Genomic DNA, 17,109 nt, shown 5'->3' on the forward strand with positions numbered 1-17,109 from the left:
ATCTAGAGTTTCACACTCTGCTGTTGGGGTCCTGTTCTGGTGTCCGTGACTCGCGTGTCCCGGGAACGGCTGCGGGGTCCCTGGCGTCCCCCCAGACCGTGGCAGGAGCTCGGCTTGGGGCCGGGGCGTCAGCTACCAGTGCCACTGTGAATTCAAGGAACACGCTGAGCAGGGGAGAGGGAGGTAGGCGGTGTTTTGTCTGGCCTGTCGTGGAAACAAGGGGAGAAAGCGAGCAGCCCACAAACGGCTCTGCCCCGGCTGCCAGCGTGGAAAGTCTGTTTCAGGGCACAGCCCTCGAAAAACAGCTCCGGGACTCGACGGGACCACATGAAAGGCTCCGGCAGCCAGAGAGCGAGAGCTGGGGCTGGCAGCAGCCGGGGATGTACACGCTGGGGGTTAACAGCCTCTCCCCGAGCAGCGAAAACAAGGCAGCTGCCCGCCCCTGCTATGGAGACCGCCGCGCGGGGGAAAGCGGCAGGTAGAACCCGTGAAAGGGGAGCAGTGAGCATAGCCAAGCCCTTCGGGAGAGAGCTGGACTAGGGTGCGTGCGGAAGATTGCACGCGAGGAGCCCTCCTGGGGACGGACCGTCCCTTTGGATTGATGCTCTGGCTTCCTGCAGCCCTTTTGTTTCCACCCAGGATGCGTCTACACAGCAGCGTGATTCCGGAATAATACCGCGCGCGTCTACGCGGCCATTCCGCTATTTCGAAATGGATCCAAAAGGACGGGCGGCTGATTCCGGCTTTGGTAAACCTCCTTCCACGAGGAATAGCGCCTCTTCCCAAATAGCGATTTCGGAAGAGCCGTAATGTGGACGCCCCACGGCTGCTATTTCGAACTAGCGCCTTCCCAGGGCCATTCAGAGTAATGACTCTACGGCACCTCCTGGGGCTCTCAATCGAGGTAGCCCGTCCACATCAGGGGAGCCGGCCTCAGACTCATTTTGGGCATGTTTACACTTGCACCCCCTTTTGAGAGAGGGATGCCAAGGAAGACATTCGAAATTGCAAATGAAGCCAGGATTTAAATATCCTGCCCTTCATTTGCATATTCGCATTATGGCGCTATTTCGAAATAAGAGACGCTGTTGAGACACGGTTATTGCGAGAGAAAACCCTTCTCTCGAAATCACCGGTAAACCTCAGTGTATGAGGAATAAGGGGTATTTCGAGAGAAGGGTTTTCTCTCAAAATAACCGCGTCTACACAGCATCTGTTATTTCGAAATAGCGCCATAACGCGAATATGCAAATGAAGCTCAAGATATTTAAATCCCGGCTTCATTTGCAATTTCGAATGTCGTCATTGGCATCCCTCTCTCAAAAGAGGGTGGAAGTGCAGACATACCCTAAGACACTTGCATAAATAGGAAACACCCTTACGGAGTAGACCCGTCCCCACCTAAGCATGAGTAGTAAACTCCTGCTTTTATCTACTCTCCCTGGACACCCTACAAAACCCTGCACTGAGAGGTTTCATCCCTCCAGAGCTGCCCTGCTGCGTGCTGCTTTCCAAACACATTTCAAATACAGCAGGACAGGCGCGGTGGCACGTGCCCCCTCCAGCCCCCCGCTAGGACTGTCGCAATTGTTTCCCGGTGCCTGTGCAGCACCCGGCACAGGGCAACTCTGAGCTGCGACTGAAGACGCAAGTCACGAGTGCAATATGAACATGAACAAAAAACAACACCCCACGGGGAAGAAAAAAATCGTTTCCCCCGGATGTGTAACTTGTTGGCCAGGTTTTTGCTTGCTCATAGGAATGATCCTAGAGAGAAGGCTGAGGCCAGCCAAAGACATTGCATTTCAAAAGGAAATGTCATTGGTTCCAGGCAGCGTTTCCTCTATTTTTTTCCAGCTACGTGCAGAATAAATTTTACTATGTGCACCGATGTGCGGATGTGCACCACCAGTAGAAACACAGCCTGCCAGCTGGGGGCGCTCTGCTCATTGGAATCTCTCTTGGGTGGCCGCCAAAATGCTCAGCATACAGAGGACACAGGGCAAAGGTCCCTAAGAGATGGGCAGGATCAAAATGGCAGCGTCAGGCAAGACGTGGCGGAAAGGAACATGAGATGCAAACAACATTCTGGTAAGAACCTTTGCAAGGCATTTGTGGCGGGGGAGGGGAACGACCCTAAGAGGTTATGGAGGTAGGGAGGGGAAGTCGTAGCAGGAGGTGATAAAGGATGAGCCACATAACCAGTGTTGGCCTACGGAGATTATGCACCTTAGCTTGGGGTGGACAAATTTGTAGGAAGTGAGTTAAAACAAAATGAAACTAGCAAGGAACGGAGTGAGGGGCGTTTGCTGGGTCCTCTCCTGAGTGTCATCTATCTCGACTGTCGATGCTTTGGAGCCGTGTTTCCTCTTACCTTGTTTCCATATCTGTGCAGAATAAATGTTGTTATATGCACTGAGGCATATGCAGATGTGCACCACCCGTAGAAACATATGCTGCCAGCTGTAGGTACTTTGGGCGTTTTGCTGATCAGCTGGGCGCCATCTGGGTGGCTGCCCAAGTGCTCAGCTTGCAGGGAACACTGGCAGAGGTGCTGGAACTAGAGGTACAGGTGAGTGCTGAGCTGACGTGGGAAACACACAGAGGCACAGTGAGACAGACCCACCAGCATGCACCTCCACTAATTCACAAGAACATCAGAACAGCCAGACTGGGTCAGACCAAAGGTCCATCCAGCTCAGTGTCCTGTCTGCTGACAGTGACCAATGATCCCTCCCCTGTCACCCATTTCCAGCCTCTGACACACAGAGCTGAGGGACATCATTCCTACCCATCCTGGCTAATAAATATTGATGGGCCTCTCCTCCATGAACATATCTCGTTCTTTTTTGAACCCTGTTAAAATGCTGGTCTTTACACCATCCTCTGGCAAGGAGTTCCACAGGTTGACTGTGCACTGCACAAAGAAAAACTTCCTTTTGTTTGTTTTAAGCCTGTCAGCTAGTCATTTCATTTGGCAAACCCTACTTCTTTTGCTATGGAAGCAATTAAGTAACTATTCCTTATTCACCTTCTCTACACCACTCATGATTTTACAGACCTCTATCCTATCCTCCCTTAAGTCTCCTCTTTGCTAAGCTGAAAAGTCCCAGGCTTTTTAATCTCTCCTCATTCCAAACCCCTCATCTTTTTTGTTGCCCTTTTTGGAACCTTTTCCAATGCCAATCGATCTTTTTGGAGCTGAGGCAACCACATCCGCCAACAGGATTCAAGAGATGGGCATGCCGTGGATTTATAGAGAGGCAGTAAGATAGTCACGCCTCCAAGCTGCAGGTGCAAAACCAGCAGGCACCTTCGGTGCGCTGTTCTCTGTTTGGTCACATTCTGCCAGGCTGGCACCCCATGGAGCCCTGGCAGTGTCACACCCCCTCGGGGTGTGGCTCCGTATGGCGTGGACTTTGTCTTGGGAGCAAAGGTCCACCTTCCCGACACACCCAACTTGGTTCTATGCCACGGGGTGGACTTTTTTGCTGGGAAAAAGACAACAACCCAGCCACAGACGTGGAAGCCACAAGCCAAGAGACCCCATTTCGGTTTCTATTCCTTTCGCCGATCCCTGTCACCATCCAGGACCAAAACCAGCTTCACCGGCGGAGCGGGTAGGACCATGGAGCTCTGGAAGCAAATATTTGCTCAGAAGATTGAGCAGATGAAACCGGGGGACAGGTGGACTCTGAAGGAGGATTATAACCTTCAGTCCAACGACCTTGATCCCGGATGGAAGCAATTCTTGCAACAGCATGCATTTGCCAGGTGAGGGGGAGGTAGTGGGGGACAGGGTTAGGAAATGGCTTTTTGAACCACTTCATCTTCCTTCTGCCGCACTAACAGAGGCGGTTAAGAACCGGTTGAATAATAAAGAAAAAGCTGGTGGCAAATCTTCCTCCTCGCTGATTATTTGAAAGGAAGTGGCTTTTTGGACTGAATGGAAATGCTCATGAAATATGGCAGGTGTTTAAAAATCTTGGAGGGTTTTCCATCAAATCAAAAATGTTTTGTTTTTTTCGACACCCTCTTAAAATTTTTCACGGGAGGGGTGGGGTGGGGGGGGGGGAGAATTTGCCTGTTATCAGCTCTAGCACATAGATGGTCACTGACAAAAGTTGTGGACGTGTCGCACCCCTTTTGTTGACATTTGTCAACTTTTCCGGCAAGAGTAATATTCTTGTGACTAGGGACTCCAGGTTCCATTTCCCGGGAAGTGTGCGTGGGGGGGGTCACATTATTCAACACCTGCAAATATCTGCACCCCTGATGGGCAGGTGTCAAACTGTGTGAGAGACCCAGGAGTGTCCTGAGTCGTCACCTGAAACGTCACACCTGCGCCCGATTGGTTGCCTGCCTCTGCTTTAGAGTGCTCGCCATCCAATCAGGGAGCTGAAGCAATACGGTGCGGCTCAGAGGGTGGCAAGTGGGTGAAAGCGTTTCAGGGGGCAGAAAGACTTTTAGGGTCAGGGGCTGCTGACCCACAGGAAAATCAGTCGGGGGCTGCACCCACGTGAGAAGCCCGAAAAGACCCTGCCCACATTCCCCTCACACTCCAGAGCCAACGGAGGCCCAGGTTAGTAGATTTCGTGCGTTCCAGCCCTGCGGGTGGATGGCAGGAGCGCTAGTGCGGACTCCCCATTGCTGAGCTTTGGGGGTCTGAGTGCTGCATCCAGCCCCCGGGTCTGAGGTTCCCCACCCCTGGTTTAGGCCAGACTATTAGGTGAACTCTTACAAATAGGGAATCAGTGGGGTGGGAGGGGGATGTAGGATCAGGTTATGAATGATTCACTAACCAAAAAAAAAAAAAAAGCCGTCGTTGATGGTGCATAATCTTCAGGAATAATGACGTGACTGATGCTAGCCGCGTCTAGGTTCCTAAATATTTGCAGTGCGGCCATGGTGGTCGGATCTGGCTGCTGGGTTTTTACAATCAGCGAGTGCTCTGGAGTGTGCTAGGCCCGAGAAAGCCCTGGGAGGCAGGGGGAGAAATATCTTGAAATCTGTCTCAGGGCCTCTGAGATTTTCATCCTCTGTGGTTATTTCCCCATCCCCAGGGCTCCATGCCTACAGCCTTCTGGAGGCTGAATTAGGCTGAGCTAGCTCTCCTCGGGGTGCCCACGGAGGCACCGTGCCCCAGCTGCGTCAGTTTTGCTGCCGACTCTTTATGTCTCAGGGCCAGGCATGGCTTGGGAAGGAGAGGATGCTCCTCAGGGCTAGCCTGGATCATAGAACATAAGAGTGGCCAGACGTAGTCAGACCAATGGTCCATCCAGCCCAGTGTCCTGTCTGCCCACAGTGGCCAATGCCAGGTGCCCCTGAGGGAGTGAACAGAACAAGGAATCATCCAGTGATCTCTCCCTGTCACCCATTTCCAGCCCCGACTCATGGAGGCCAGAGACATCATCCCTACCCATCCTGACTAACAGCCATTGATGGACCTAAGATCCCTGGCTGTGTCTAGACTGGCCAGTTTTTCCAGAAAATCAGCTGCTTTTCCAGAAAAACTTGCCAGCTGTCTACACTGGCCGCTTGAATTTCCGCAAAAGCACTGACTTCCTACTGTCTGAAATCAGTGCTTTTTGCGGAAATACTATGCTGCTCCCATTCGGGCAAAAGTCCCTTTTGCGTAAAACTTTTGCGCAAAAGGGCCAGTGTAGACAGCTCAGATTTGTTTTCCGCAAAAAAGCCCCGATCGCGAAAATGGCGATGGGGGCTTTTTTGCGCAAAAGTGCCTCTAGATTGGCCACGGACGCTTTTCCGCAAAAAGTGCTTTTGCGGAAAAGCGTTCGTGCCAATCTAGACGCTCTTTTCCAAAAATGCTTTTAACGGAAAACTCTTCTGTTAAAAGCATTTCCAGAAAATCATACCAGTCTAGACACAGCCCATGAGTTTATCTAGTTCTTTTTTGAACCTTGTTAAAGTCTTGGTCTTGACACCATCCTCTGGCAAGGAGTTCCACAGGTTGACCGTGTGCTGTGTGAAGAAAAACTTCCCCATAGAACAAGGGACAGGTCAGCAGGAGCCTGGGGCTGGTAGCTGTGGCCATGCAGCAGCCTCAGAGCGGCTTGCGGAAGGGATTCTGGGAGCAAATACGGAGGCAGCAAACAAGACGTTGTTCCACTGAACACTAAGAGGATCATTATCATCAGCACTCTACTCTGCGCTAATTAGGCCATGGTTGGAGGATTGTGTCCGGTTCTGGGCACCGCATTTCAGGAAAGACGTGGAGGAATTGGAGAAGGTCCAGAGAAGAACAACAAAAATGATCAAAGGATTCCCTTGTTCTAGGCACTCTCCAGCCACAGAGCAATGAATCTCTGCCCTAGAAAGCGTTCATTAGACTGGGCCAAAGGGGATGTTTAGCCCGTTATGATTGTTAAGCCGTCGGGAGGCACTGCTCGGAAGCCTTCTTGGAACCGTTGCTTTGGAGGAGGGTTGTGAAGGTGGCCAAGGGTGCTGTGGTGCCAGACACAGCAGGGGCCTGGCATGCGGCGGGGCTGGTCACGGACCGGTCTTCATTTCCTCACCCTACTCCCAGCACGTGGGTCAGGGTTGCAAAAAGTCATGTGTCGGGTCAGGATCCAATAGCTGCTGCTCCAGATCAGGAAGGGAGGGTAGGCATTGTCCAGAGGCCACTAGACGCCGTGGCAGTCGGATTGTCGGACAGCTGTGGCTAACAGCAGCTCTCAGCGTCCATCATCTGGAGGAGCAGGAGCAGTCTGGCGAGAGTGGCCTCGTGCCGGAAACCGCTGGTAGGGTATAACAAGAGCAGCTGTATTGACCCTACGACCGCATGAACAGCGCTATACATTCCTCAGTGCTAGTAGATGGAGCTCTCCAGCCACATCTCCTGCAGACAACGCTCTGCAACCCATCATAGAATCCCAGAGCCCTCAGGAGTCATCGAGTCCAGGCCCCTGCCCAAAGCAGGACCAACCTCAACTCAATCATCCCAGCCAGATTCCACCCTCCATAGAGAACCCAGCCCAGTGCTTCCCACCCTCCTAGGGAAACAGTTTGTCCTAATATCCAATCTTGACCTCTCCCATCATAGAATCACAGAACCCTAGAACTGGAAGGGCCCTCGCGAGGTCATCGAGTCCATCCCCTGCCCTCACAGCAGGACCAAATACCATCTAGATCATCCCTGACAGGTGTCTGTCCAACCTGCTCTTCAATATCTCCAGAGATGGGGATTCCACAACCTCCCTGGGCAATTTATTCCGGTGTTTCACCACCCTGACAGGTAGGAAGTTTTCCCTAACATCCAACCTAAACCGCCCTTGCTGCAATCTAAGCCCATTGCTTCTTGTTCTATCCTCAGAGGTCAAAAACAATTTTTCTCCCTCCTCCTTGTTACAACCTTTTAGGTACTTGAAAGCTCTCACGTCCCCTCTCTGCCTTCTCTTTTCCAAACGAAACAAGCCCAATTCTTCCAGTCTTCCCTCCTAGCTCATGGTTTCTAGACCTTTCATCATTTTTATTGCTCTTCTCTGGACCCTCTCCAATTTCTCCACATCTTTCTTGAAATGCGGTGCCCAGAACTGGACACAACACTCCAACTGAGGCCTAATCAGCACGGGGTAGAGTGGAAGAATGACTTCTCGGGTCTTGCTCACCACCCTCCTGTGAATGCAGACCATCCTGTGGGTAGAAGCTAAGATCTCAGCTTAGCCGCTGCTGCTGGTTCAGGGCTTTGACTCTGGGTTAAGTTTTGTCTCCTGCTTTCTCCGGTTAGGTTCCAGTGCTCACAGTGCTGGCATGCCTGGCAGTCAGCTCAGGTGAATATTCTCTTCCACATGCACCTGGACCGGAGGCAGAGTCGGGGCTGGGTGAGGATGAGAATCTTCAGACAAGAGTGCAAGAAATGCCTCCTGCCGAAACTGGAGCAGCCCGAATTCAGCCAGGAACACGTCACAAGAGTCGTGGAGAACCTGGTGCTGAAGATCAGTGGGAAATGCTACAGGGATGCCATCCATCCCAAAGAGCTGTCCAAGATCATCGTGGAAGATCAGACGACTGGGCCCCACGACAGCGCCCACTGTGAAGCTTGCCGGCTGGGCATCTGTTTCGTGAAAAATGAAGCCCAAGCACCAACCAAGCCCTTCTTTAGGGCTGTTTCCCTCTTCCCACGCGTCTTCCCTGCCCAGCAGGACTGGAGCGACGCAGAGGGGGAGAACAGCTCCGGCGGGGAGAGCAGCTGTAACTGGCGGCGTTGGTGTTGCTACAGTTGCTGTGTGGTCATTTTTCTGGCACTGCTCATTTTTGTTCTGCTTTATTTCACAGCCAAGTAGCGGCAAGTCAGCGCTCACCCCTGCCCTGACGGGAAGTGAATTGCAATAACCTGGATAATAATCGAGCTTTCAAGGATTAAGGTGTGATCTGTAAATCGGTACATGCCCATTTTCACCACAGACAAAAAGCCAGCGAAAAAATATTTCCATCACGAATTGAAATTGACCAATAGGCAATGGAAAAACAACACAGCTCGAGACTATAGAATGTGATTGCAGGATATTTCCTTGGTCTGTTTCGGCACAAGAGGTGGACAGTTTGTGCTGTCTCAGTGACGACGTTTTAACTTTTCGAATTGCAGTCTTGGCTTTTGTCATGATTATGATTATGAGAGAGGGCCAGCAGCCTGGGGACTAAGGGGTTAACTACACCTAGCCAGGTGGAGTGGCCAATAGGAATGTAGGTAGCACTTTCAACGGGGACAAAGGAATTTGGGTTTTCCCTCCTTGGTCTCTGTGAGTTCCTCTGCAGCTAGAGAGAGAGAGACATGTTTCTCTCTCTCCAAGACACAATTCTTCACTTTCTGTAAGTAGGGTAAAGTTTAGATAAATTCGTTAGGCTTTATTGTTTTAAGGATTGGTTATGGGATCTGATGTCTCGCGCTGCTTAAAAGATGTTTGGCTTTTCTTTTTAACTAAGTTCTAGCCTATGGTGTAATTCCTCCATGAGTATATTTTGTGACCTTTCCATCTGCTCATGATGCTTGCAACAGGAATATTGCTGTGATAATAAAAGTTTTCTCTTTTCTTTTTATTAACCTGGCATTGGTTAATTGTGTGCCCTGATTTTTATTTTAGGGGTGAGATTTCCCAAATGATCTTTCCCCTGATTGCTTTCTTAATATTTGGGGGGTGGTAGCAGAAGTTTTATTCCCAAAATCTAGGTTTTGAAGATTTTGGGGGGAAGTTTTATTCCCATGCGTGGTAGATAAGGCTTTGGGGTGCACTTGCTGGCCCTCACTTCTGCATTTATCATGCTAGAGTGGGGAAGGAGCCATGACAGCTTTCATTAAATATTGACTGCTAGACTCCCCGCTTACTCGACTGCCTCAGAATTTCCGAGAACGATGAACATGTAAATCAATAAAAATGCAGGGAAAAAGCCTCACCCGTTGGCTACGTCTAGACTGGCATGATTTTCCGCAAATGCTTTTAATGGAAAAGTTTTTCTGTTAAAAGCATTTGCGGAAAAGAGCGTCTAGATTGGCACGGATGCTTTTGCGCAAAAGCACTTTTTGTGGAAAAGCGTCCGTGCCAATCTAGACGCACTTTTCCACAAAAAAGCCCAGATCTCCATTTTCACCATCTGGGCTTTTTTGCACAAAACAGTTTTCAGCTGTCTACACTGATCCTCTTGCGCAAAAACATTTCTGGAAAAGGAATTTTGCCCGAATGGGAATGTCAAAGCATTTGCGCAAGAAGCACTGATTTCGGACAGTAGAACGTCAGTGCTTTTGTGCAAAATCAAGTGGCCAGTATAGACAGCTGGCAAGTTTTTGCGCAAAAGCGGCTGCTTTTGAGGAAAAACTTGCCAGTCTAGACGCAGCCATTATGTTTTGTAGCTGTGAAAACGTATAGAGATCAACGTACACATAAAAATAAAAAAATCTTAGTAATAAGTATGGATATTTTCTGTCAACGGTCTATAAGCGTAACCTACACACCTAGGGATGTGTCTAGACTGGCAAGTTTTTCTGCAAAAGCAGCTGCTTTTTTGGAAAAATTTGCCAGCTGTCTATACTGGCCGCTTGAATTTCCGCAAGAACACTGACGATCTCATGTAAGAAATCAGTGCTTCTTGCGGAAATACTGTGCTGCTCCTGTTTGGGCAAAAGTCCTTTTGCGCAAAAGGGCCAGTGTAGACAGCTCAGATTTGTTTTGCGCAAAAAAGCCCCGATTGCAAAAATGGCGATCGGGGTTTTTTTGCGCAAAAGCGCGTCTAGATTGGCCACGGACGCTTTTCCACAAAAAGTGCTTTTGCGGAAAAGCATCCGTGCCAATCTAGACGCTCTTTTCTGCAAATGCTTTTAACGGAAAATTTTTCCGTTAAAAGCATTTGTGGAAAATCATGTCAGTCTAGATGTAGTCCTAGTGTGGGTCACTGCTCTGGGGAGTGGCACCTAGACAATTTACAGCCAGAGAGCAGAACAAGGGAGTTCCGCAGGGCCAGGGAGTTAATCCCTGTGGGCGGGGCAGTCCGGCCCCAAAGCAGATCAGCTCCCTTTCACTTTCGTTTCTCAGGGACGGAGGGGAAGGTGGCAGACCTGGGAGCCCTGTCTTGCAGCTGGCTCCCTTATGTAAATCACTGAGTTCCTGGCTCAGACAGTGACTGCCCTGCCCAAGGGAGGCTGTGAAGGGGCAGGGGAGAACATGGAAACCTGGCAGAGGATGTTTGCGCAGAAGATGGCCTGGGAGAAGCCCAGAGACAAGTGGTCGCTCACCCCGGAGGATAACCTCAGTCCACGAAACCTTGAGCCTGGATGGCAGCTGTACCAGCAAGGAAAAGCATTTGCCAGGTGAGGGGGGAGCAGAGAAGCAGGGCAGTGAATGATGCACGAAGGCATGGGCGGGGTAGGAACCCCCTTTAGGGAAACTAGCCCCGCCCCCACAGCCTGAGGCCCCGCCCCTGCAGCCTGAGGCCCCGCCCCCACAGCCTGAGGCCCCGCCCTTCCGCCTCGCTTGCCTGCCAGAGTTCCGAGGCCCGGCATTGAGGCTGGAGGAGCCTCAACCAAACCATCCTGAACCCTAGTGAGCCCCCACTGGCTTTGGAGGAGGGTGAGCCAAGGGCGGAGCATCAGGGCAGAGCGTGGGCCGGGCCCTGGCCTGGGTTAAGGGAGGCGTACCCCGCCCTGGCCTTTGCTACCAGCCGCCCATGCTCCAGATAGGGTGGCCAGGTGTCCGGTTTTGAACCGGACAGTCCCGTACTTGAGCTTTCTGTTCGGGAACCAAACGGAGAAAATGGAAATGAGGAAATAGAACTGTCCGGTGTTTTCTAACTGAGATGGAATGGCGATTGTGATGTCACGTCAGGCGTGCCCGGGATTTCTGTTGGAACCATCTGGCAGGCCTAGCTCCACAGTGAATTCTACCCAGGGCTCGGAGCAGAGCTTCCGGGGGGAAGGACGCCGGGCGGGCAGGGCAGAGGGGTAGGAACAGGATCTGTTGGGCTAGCCCCAGCGATGTAGCTGTACAGCTCCTGGCCCTGAATGCCGATGAGTCACCGGGAGGGTCCCGCACATTGGCCTCCTGTTTAGTAGCATTTTCCACCCCAAGCGCGGAGGAAACGTCGTTGCACTGGAGTTTTTCCCTGGGGGAGTCAGTGGCCGGAGAAAGGGCTAGCTATTAAGAGCACAACTTCATGGAGTCCAGCGGGGACACTGGTGGAAGCTGCCCATCTGCTCCATCTGCTTGGGGGGCAGAGTTAAGGTGATTGTGAGTTACTGCTGTTAGGACAAGGCCATACAGGGGTTCGCCCTTGAGTGCTGAGTGCTGCTGGGAGGTGCTCAGAGCCTTGCAGGATGAAGCCCAATGTCAGTGGCTGATGGGTCTCTCCTCATCGAGTTTGGGGCAAAGGTGTGGCCAGAAGGACTCACCTGGGTGGGCCCCAACTCTGGGCGGGTGGGCAGTGATGGGGACAGGGGTAAGCCCAGGATCCGTGGGCTCATATCCCAGCTGCAGTGCTGGGCGGGCTGGCAGGTGGCGGATGCAGACGCCTGGTGGGCGCCCGGCTAAACGCCCCCTCCTTTGCCTCTGCAGGTTTGAATGCTCCGGCTGCTCCCGCCGCTGGCCATCGGCGCAGGTGGTGCTTCTCTTCCAGATGCACCTGGCGCAGAGGCAGGGCCGGGTGAAGATGAGGCTGTTCGGCCAGACGTGTAAGAAGTGCTGGGCGGCTCGGTTCGAGAAGCCCGCCTTCACCCAGGAGGCCATGGAGAGGATCCTGGACAACTTGGTGCAGAAGATCCTGCAGAAATGCTACCGGGAATCCCTGGCAAAGCCCAAGTTCGCCGAGCCCCTGGTGGAAGAAGAGGTGGAAGGGCCCCATGACACGGCCCGTTGCGAGGCGTGTGCTCTGGGGGTCTGTTCGGTGAAAGGCTCGTCTGCTCGTGCGCCCCTTGCCCCCGCTTCTCTGCATGGCCGCCTGGCGGGGCGGGGAGCCGACACGGAGAGCTGCTGGAGGCTCCTGTGTTATGTGCTACCCGTCCTGGCTGCTTTGCTCGGGCTGGCGGTGCACTGGAGTGGGCAGTAGGAGGATCGGCGCCCGGAATGACGTGGGGGGGAGGGAGGCGGTTATTGTATTATCCAGACGGGCGGCTCATGCACCTTCCCCTCCTCAGGAGGGAAAAACGCCCCGATCGGCGCCATGGGCCGGGGAAACCGGCCCCTGCTCAACGGTACCTTGCAAAGCTATCGAGAGGCCCGTTCAGAATTCAACAGGGGAACACAGAGGTGGAAATAACAGCAGGCGGGTGCATTAAGCCGCCTCTGGGCCCCTCCTTGTGGGTCTGGTCCAGCGCCCCGTGGAATCCCATTGACTCCAGCGGGCACTAGATCCCAAACAGACCCTCCTGCTTCATCTCTGTGCCCTGTGCCCGCTGGGACAGGCCGTCCCTAGAAAGCTGGGCGCCCTGCAGGGGAGGGCTGCGCTCCGGGCCACGGGGGCAGGAGCGCTGGGGGGCAGAAGCAGGGCTGGGAGGCAGCAGGAGTCGGGGGATGGAGCTTGGGGGGAAAGGTGGGATCGTCCCTGCTCTCACCGGCGTCGGGAAGTGGAGTCACACAGCTGGGAGCAGGCAGGGCGGAGCAGGCTGGTGCCAGGTCACTCCGCTGCCTGCTGCTGCTGGTGAGTGTGGGGGGACCAGCCCCCCATCTCCAGGGCCGCATTGCTTGGAGGAAAGGGTTGATAGAGGGTATAACAAGATGCACCCTGGCTCATCCGCAACTGGAGGGCCACTCCCCTGTCCTTCCTGGTGTGGCGGGAAGGGAAGGCCACAGGCCAGAGTCCTGTAGCTCCATTGGCCACGGTGATGGGGGCGTCTTCCCCACGCTGGCCTAGCGAGGGTTAAACCCGGGCCTGGGGAGGGCTGAGACATGGAGCCAGCTGCTGAGGCACGTGGCAGCCAATCAGGGCCCAGCTTGGGCTGTATAAATAGGGGCTCCTGGAGGGAGGAGAGGCCAGTCTGGCTCCAGCTGGGGAGCAGGAGGGACGTGGCTGCCAGGGGAGCTACAGAGGGTACCTGAGGCAGAGCAGAGCAGAGCAGAGCAGAGCTGGGGAAAGGCAGGCAGAGCTGGGGGGCTCTGGCCAGGGAAACTCCCAGGCTGAGGCCTTGCTCTCAAGGCCTGAGGGGACTAGGGCTGCAGGGGGCTGCAGAGGGCAGCAAGTCCACCCCCTTGCCAATGAGGAGTGACCATGTCAGGCTGCAGTTTGCCCCTGAGGCAAGGGTCACTGAGGCAAGGTGGGCCTAGGGGCTGGGGTTCCCTGGGAGGGGAAGGCCCTAGGGTGCCGGGGCACTGCTGTGGGATAGTACCGGGAGGGAAGGGATGCAGGGCCTGGACCAGGGGCAAGAGGCAGGTAACCGAGGGTGAGACACCGGCCAGCAGGAGGCGCCGCAGCGCTGAGTTACGCCCCTGTTCCAGCCACAGTGATGCGCTGTTGATTTCACCGAGGGAGGGTCTGTCCCCCGGTAACTTGTCCCCTTCCACAGGGGAGGGGCTGATATAAGCCTAGACGGGGAGCAGAACCCCCGGCGAGGAAGCTGGCCTACTAGCAGGCTGCAAGCCTCAGCCTGGGCCATGTTCGCCGATCACCGAGCTCGGATCCTTTCTACCTGGGTGCTTGCGTGGCAGGGAACACGGGTTTGCATGCCAGTCCTCGGCGACGTGCTGCCCCGCAGCGTGCTTTTCTGTCCCACTACTACGGGAACCCTGGGCCACGCAGCGGTCTGAAGATGGCGCGTCTTGGCCCCGTTCAGACGTAACGGGAAAGGCAGTTCTGCCTGTGTCCCTGTTGAAAAAGGGCGGATTCTGGTGCCTCTGCAACAGAAGGACCCATGCTGGCGGGAGCAGTCTTTTCCCCTGCAAAAACGCACGTTAACCGACCGGTACTTGGCTTTGTGTCAGTTCAATAAAACATCACATTGAAATTGAAATTTCAGGGGAAGCAGTGGTGTTTCCCTCTCTGCTGGGATGCTGTGAACCCCGACAGCCTTTGGGGGGGCAGGAATTCCCCCAACGACCGCCCGGTGCACAGCTCGATCCTAGCACCTGTAACCCCCTTTTTCCTCCCTGGGTTACTGGGGAGCAGGTCACACTCACAGGTGTGCCTGGGCGCCTGATGTTTTAACCCAAAAGAGATCCTGAGCACCCCAGCGGGGATGGTGTTTAGTTGGGGAAAGCCCTATCCACCCCCTTGCTGCTGTCCCTTGCTGGCAGTGAATGTAAAGTGGCGGTGCCTCTACCTGGCTGGCCTTGTACACACACTGGTGCCTTGAGAGCCTCCAGGAATATACTCATCCCAACATAAATCTGGATCTAATTCCAGAACAGCTACAAATCATAGACATCTAATGGAACACTTTAAAATAAACCATCTTTCCTTAACTCCACAGGGATTAACAGATTAGCAAGGAACAGCATTAACAAAACACATCACAGTCACTGAAGCTTATATAGCCAGACAACAGTGACCCCACCCCAGAGTGTGCACACCCCTGGACTCAGTCCCAGACTTGCTTGTGTGGGCGCGCTGATGTTGCAGCTGTCCTGAGGGTTTGGTCCAGGCTAAACAGCAGCTCTGTCCCAGGCAGCCTCTTCCAGCAAGGCGCAAACTTACTGCCTCATGCTGGGCCCATTGGAAGCAGCCTGCTAACTCCCAGTTCCTACAGGCATCCGGTAGCTGCATCCAACAGCCCCTGCACTGGGTCAATGTCCTGGCAGCAGCCTGGCTCCCGCTTCGGTTCCAAACTGCAAGGCAGAGTCCCAGACTGCCAGGCCTCTTCTTCAAGCACATGGAGCGAGCCTCCTCTCTCCCACAAGAGTCCTTTCTTCCTGTCTTTTTCCCAAGGGCTCATGGGAATTGTAGTCTGGATTGTAGCACACAGGGTCTTTTCAGAATAAAACAGAGGCCCCTTAAGTAAGGGGACTACACACCTTGATTAGCCTGGGCACCCCCCAGGGCTGTGGCAAACAGTAGCCACGCGGGGGGAGTGCAACAGAAATCCCAGGTATCCGAGAGGAAGCTCTACATCCACCCAACACTCACAGCCTCTGCCCTCCCTCCAGCCTCCTCAGTGCCTGGGGAGGGAATTTCCTTCCCTTCGGGCAGTGGCTGGTTCTTAGGTGGGCTGGGGGTGGAGGGGAAATGCTCAGGTTGCCCTGCTGTTTCTCCCAGCTCAGGCTTTGGTTGCGCTGGCTTTGTCCATCGAATCCTAGGCTGTAAGAGACGTCAGGAGTCGTCCAGTCCAGCCCCCTCCTTAAAGCAGGACCAATCCCAACTCAATCAGCCCAGCCAGGGCTTTGTCAAGTCGGGACTTAAACACCTCTAGGGATGGAGACTTCACCCCCTCCCTCGGGAACCCGGCCCAGCGCTTCCCCACCCGCCTAGGGAAATCGTTTTTCCTAATATCCAACTTAGGCCTCCCCCACTGCAACTTGAGACCGTTGTAGTAAGATGAGGGCCTGAAACGAAAGCCCCCGTAGCACAGGCCTGGTTCGAGGCCTGAGGCCTAGCTAACAACAGACAACACTTGGCTTAAGGCAGGTCCCTGCTCATGGAACTGGCATGAACAGAGCTGAGAGAGCAAAACATTAACTGGCAATAGGCCCAGGTATAGACCAGTAATTGGAGTCCCAGTCAACCTGTGGAACTCCTTGCCAGAGGAGGCTGCGAAGGCTAGGACTATAACAGAGTTTGAAGAGAAGCTAGATAATTTCATTGAGGTTAGATCCATAAAAGGCTATTAGCCAGGGGATAGAAATGGTGACCCTGGCCTCTGTTTGTCAGAGGCTGGAGATGGATGGCAGGAGACAAATCGCTTGATCATTGTCTACCCTCCGGGGTACGTGGTGCTGGCCACTGTCGGCAGACAGGATACTGGGCTAGATGAACCTTTGGTCTGACCAAGTACGGCCGTTCTTATGTTCTTATGTTATGTAATTGGTGCTGGGCATAGGTTGAAAGCACATTGGTACCACTGACTTGGTACCCACACTCCCCACAGATACTGACCCAGGTTCGAAAAGGGTCTAAACCAACAGCGTGAGGGATACGGGGGATCTTCTAATCCAACCACCAAGTGCAGCAGAGGGTGGTAACCTGACATGTCAGGCGAGAGGTGTAACTTGTTGTATCTGTATATAAATTGGTGTTTTGGAGGGGCTGTCTTTGTGTGACCTACGGGGCAGTGAGACCTCTCGCCGACTGAGCCGAGGGCATTGTTACGGGGTACATGTGCGTAGTGCTTGGGTAGAGTCTCACAGCTATGACTGTACTTCTCTTAACGATAAACCTGGCCAGGCACCTTCGGCCCTTCTCTGATTTGGGGTCTTTGGGGTCTTTCTCAGAGTCTGCTGTGGTGACTAATTGCACAAGTCGACAGGGCCCATGTGACTGAGCACACCCGCAGGCAGCCTTCTGGTTCTCATCACCGACAGAGCAGGAGACCTGTCACTGACTATTACAAGCATTGCTCCACAGTCTGAGATCTGCCGCACTGAGAACAGCCTCTCTCCAGCCTCTTTGGAACCCCCCTTCAGGGAGTTGAAGGCTGCTCTCAAATCCCCCCTCACTCTTCTCTTCTGCAGACTGAACAGA

At 53.6% G+C, this 17,109-nt stretch overlaps 2 protein-coding genes across 2 annotated transcripts; both read left to right on the forward strand.

Annotated features, from left to right (window-relative positions):
• Positions 1-3,421: 3,421 nt before the first annotated feature.
• RTP3 (receptor transporter protein 3) lies at positions 3,422-8,303 on the forward strand. Its single transcript, XM_006112373.3, has 2 exons — positions 3,422-3,774; positions 7,748-8,303. Exons 1-2 carry the CDS (start codon positions 3,629-3,631, stop codon positions 8,301-8,303), a joined length of 702 nt encoding a protein of 233 aa, XP_006112435.2. The 5' UTR covers positions 3,422-3,628.
• Positions 8,304-8,681: 378 nt separating this feature from the next.
• LOC102444714 (receptor-transporting protein 3-like) lies at positions 8,682-15,940 on the forward strand. The gene is made up of 3 exons (XM_075938222.1): positions 8,682-8,829; positions 10,545-10,819; positions 12,060-15,940. The coding sequence occupies exons 2-3, from the start codon at positions 10,674-10,676 to the stop codon at positions 12,547-12,549; spliced, it is 636 nt and encodes a 211-aa protein (XP_075794337.1). The 5' UTR covers positions 8,682-8,829; positions 10,545-10,673; the 3' UTR covers positions 12,550-15,940.
• The last annotated feature ends 1,169 nt before the right edge of the window (positions 15,941-17,109 follow it).

This window comes from Pelodiscus sinensis, chromosome 10, assembly GCF_049634645.1.
Source record: "Pelodiscus sinensis isolate JC-2024 chromosome 10, ASM4963464v1, whole genome shotgun sequence".
Classification (NCBI taxonomy): domain Eukaryota; kingdom Metazoa; phylum Chordata; order Testudines; family Trionychidae; genus Pelodiscus; species Pelodiscus sinensis.

Excerpts from the sequence above, each read along its gene's own strand:
- RTP3 (XM_006112373.3), top strand. The coding sequence starts at position 3,629 with ATGGAGCTCTGGAAGCAAATATTTGCTCAGAAGATTGAGCAGATGAAA. Across the intron at positions 3,775-7,747 it reads CAACAGCATGCATTTGCCAG|GTTCCAGTGCTCACAGTGCT; the intron begins GTGAGGGGGAGG and ends TTCTCCGGTTAG.
- LOC102444714 (XM_075938222.1), top strand. The coding sequence starts at position 10,674 with ATGGAAACCTGGCAGAGGATGTTTGCGCAGAAGATGGCCTGGGAGAAG. Across the intron at positions 10,820-12,059 it reads CAAGGAAAAGCATTTGCCAG|GTTTGAATGCTCCGGCTGCT; the intron begins GTGAGGGGGGAG and ends TTGCCTCTGCAG.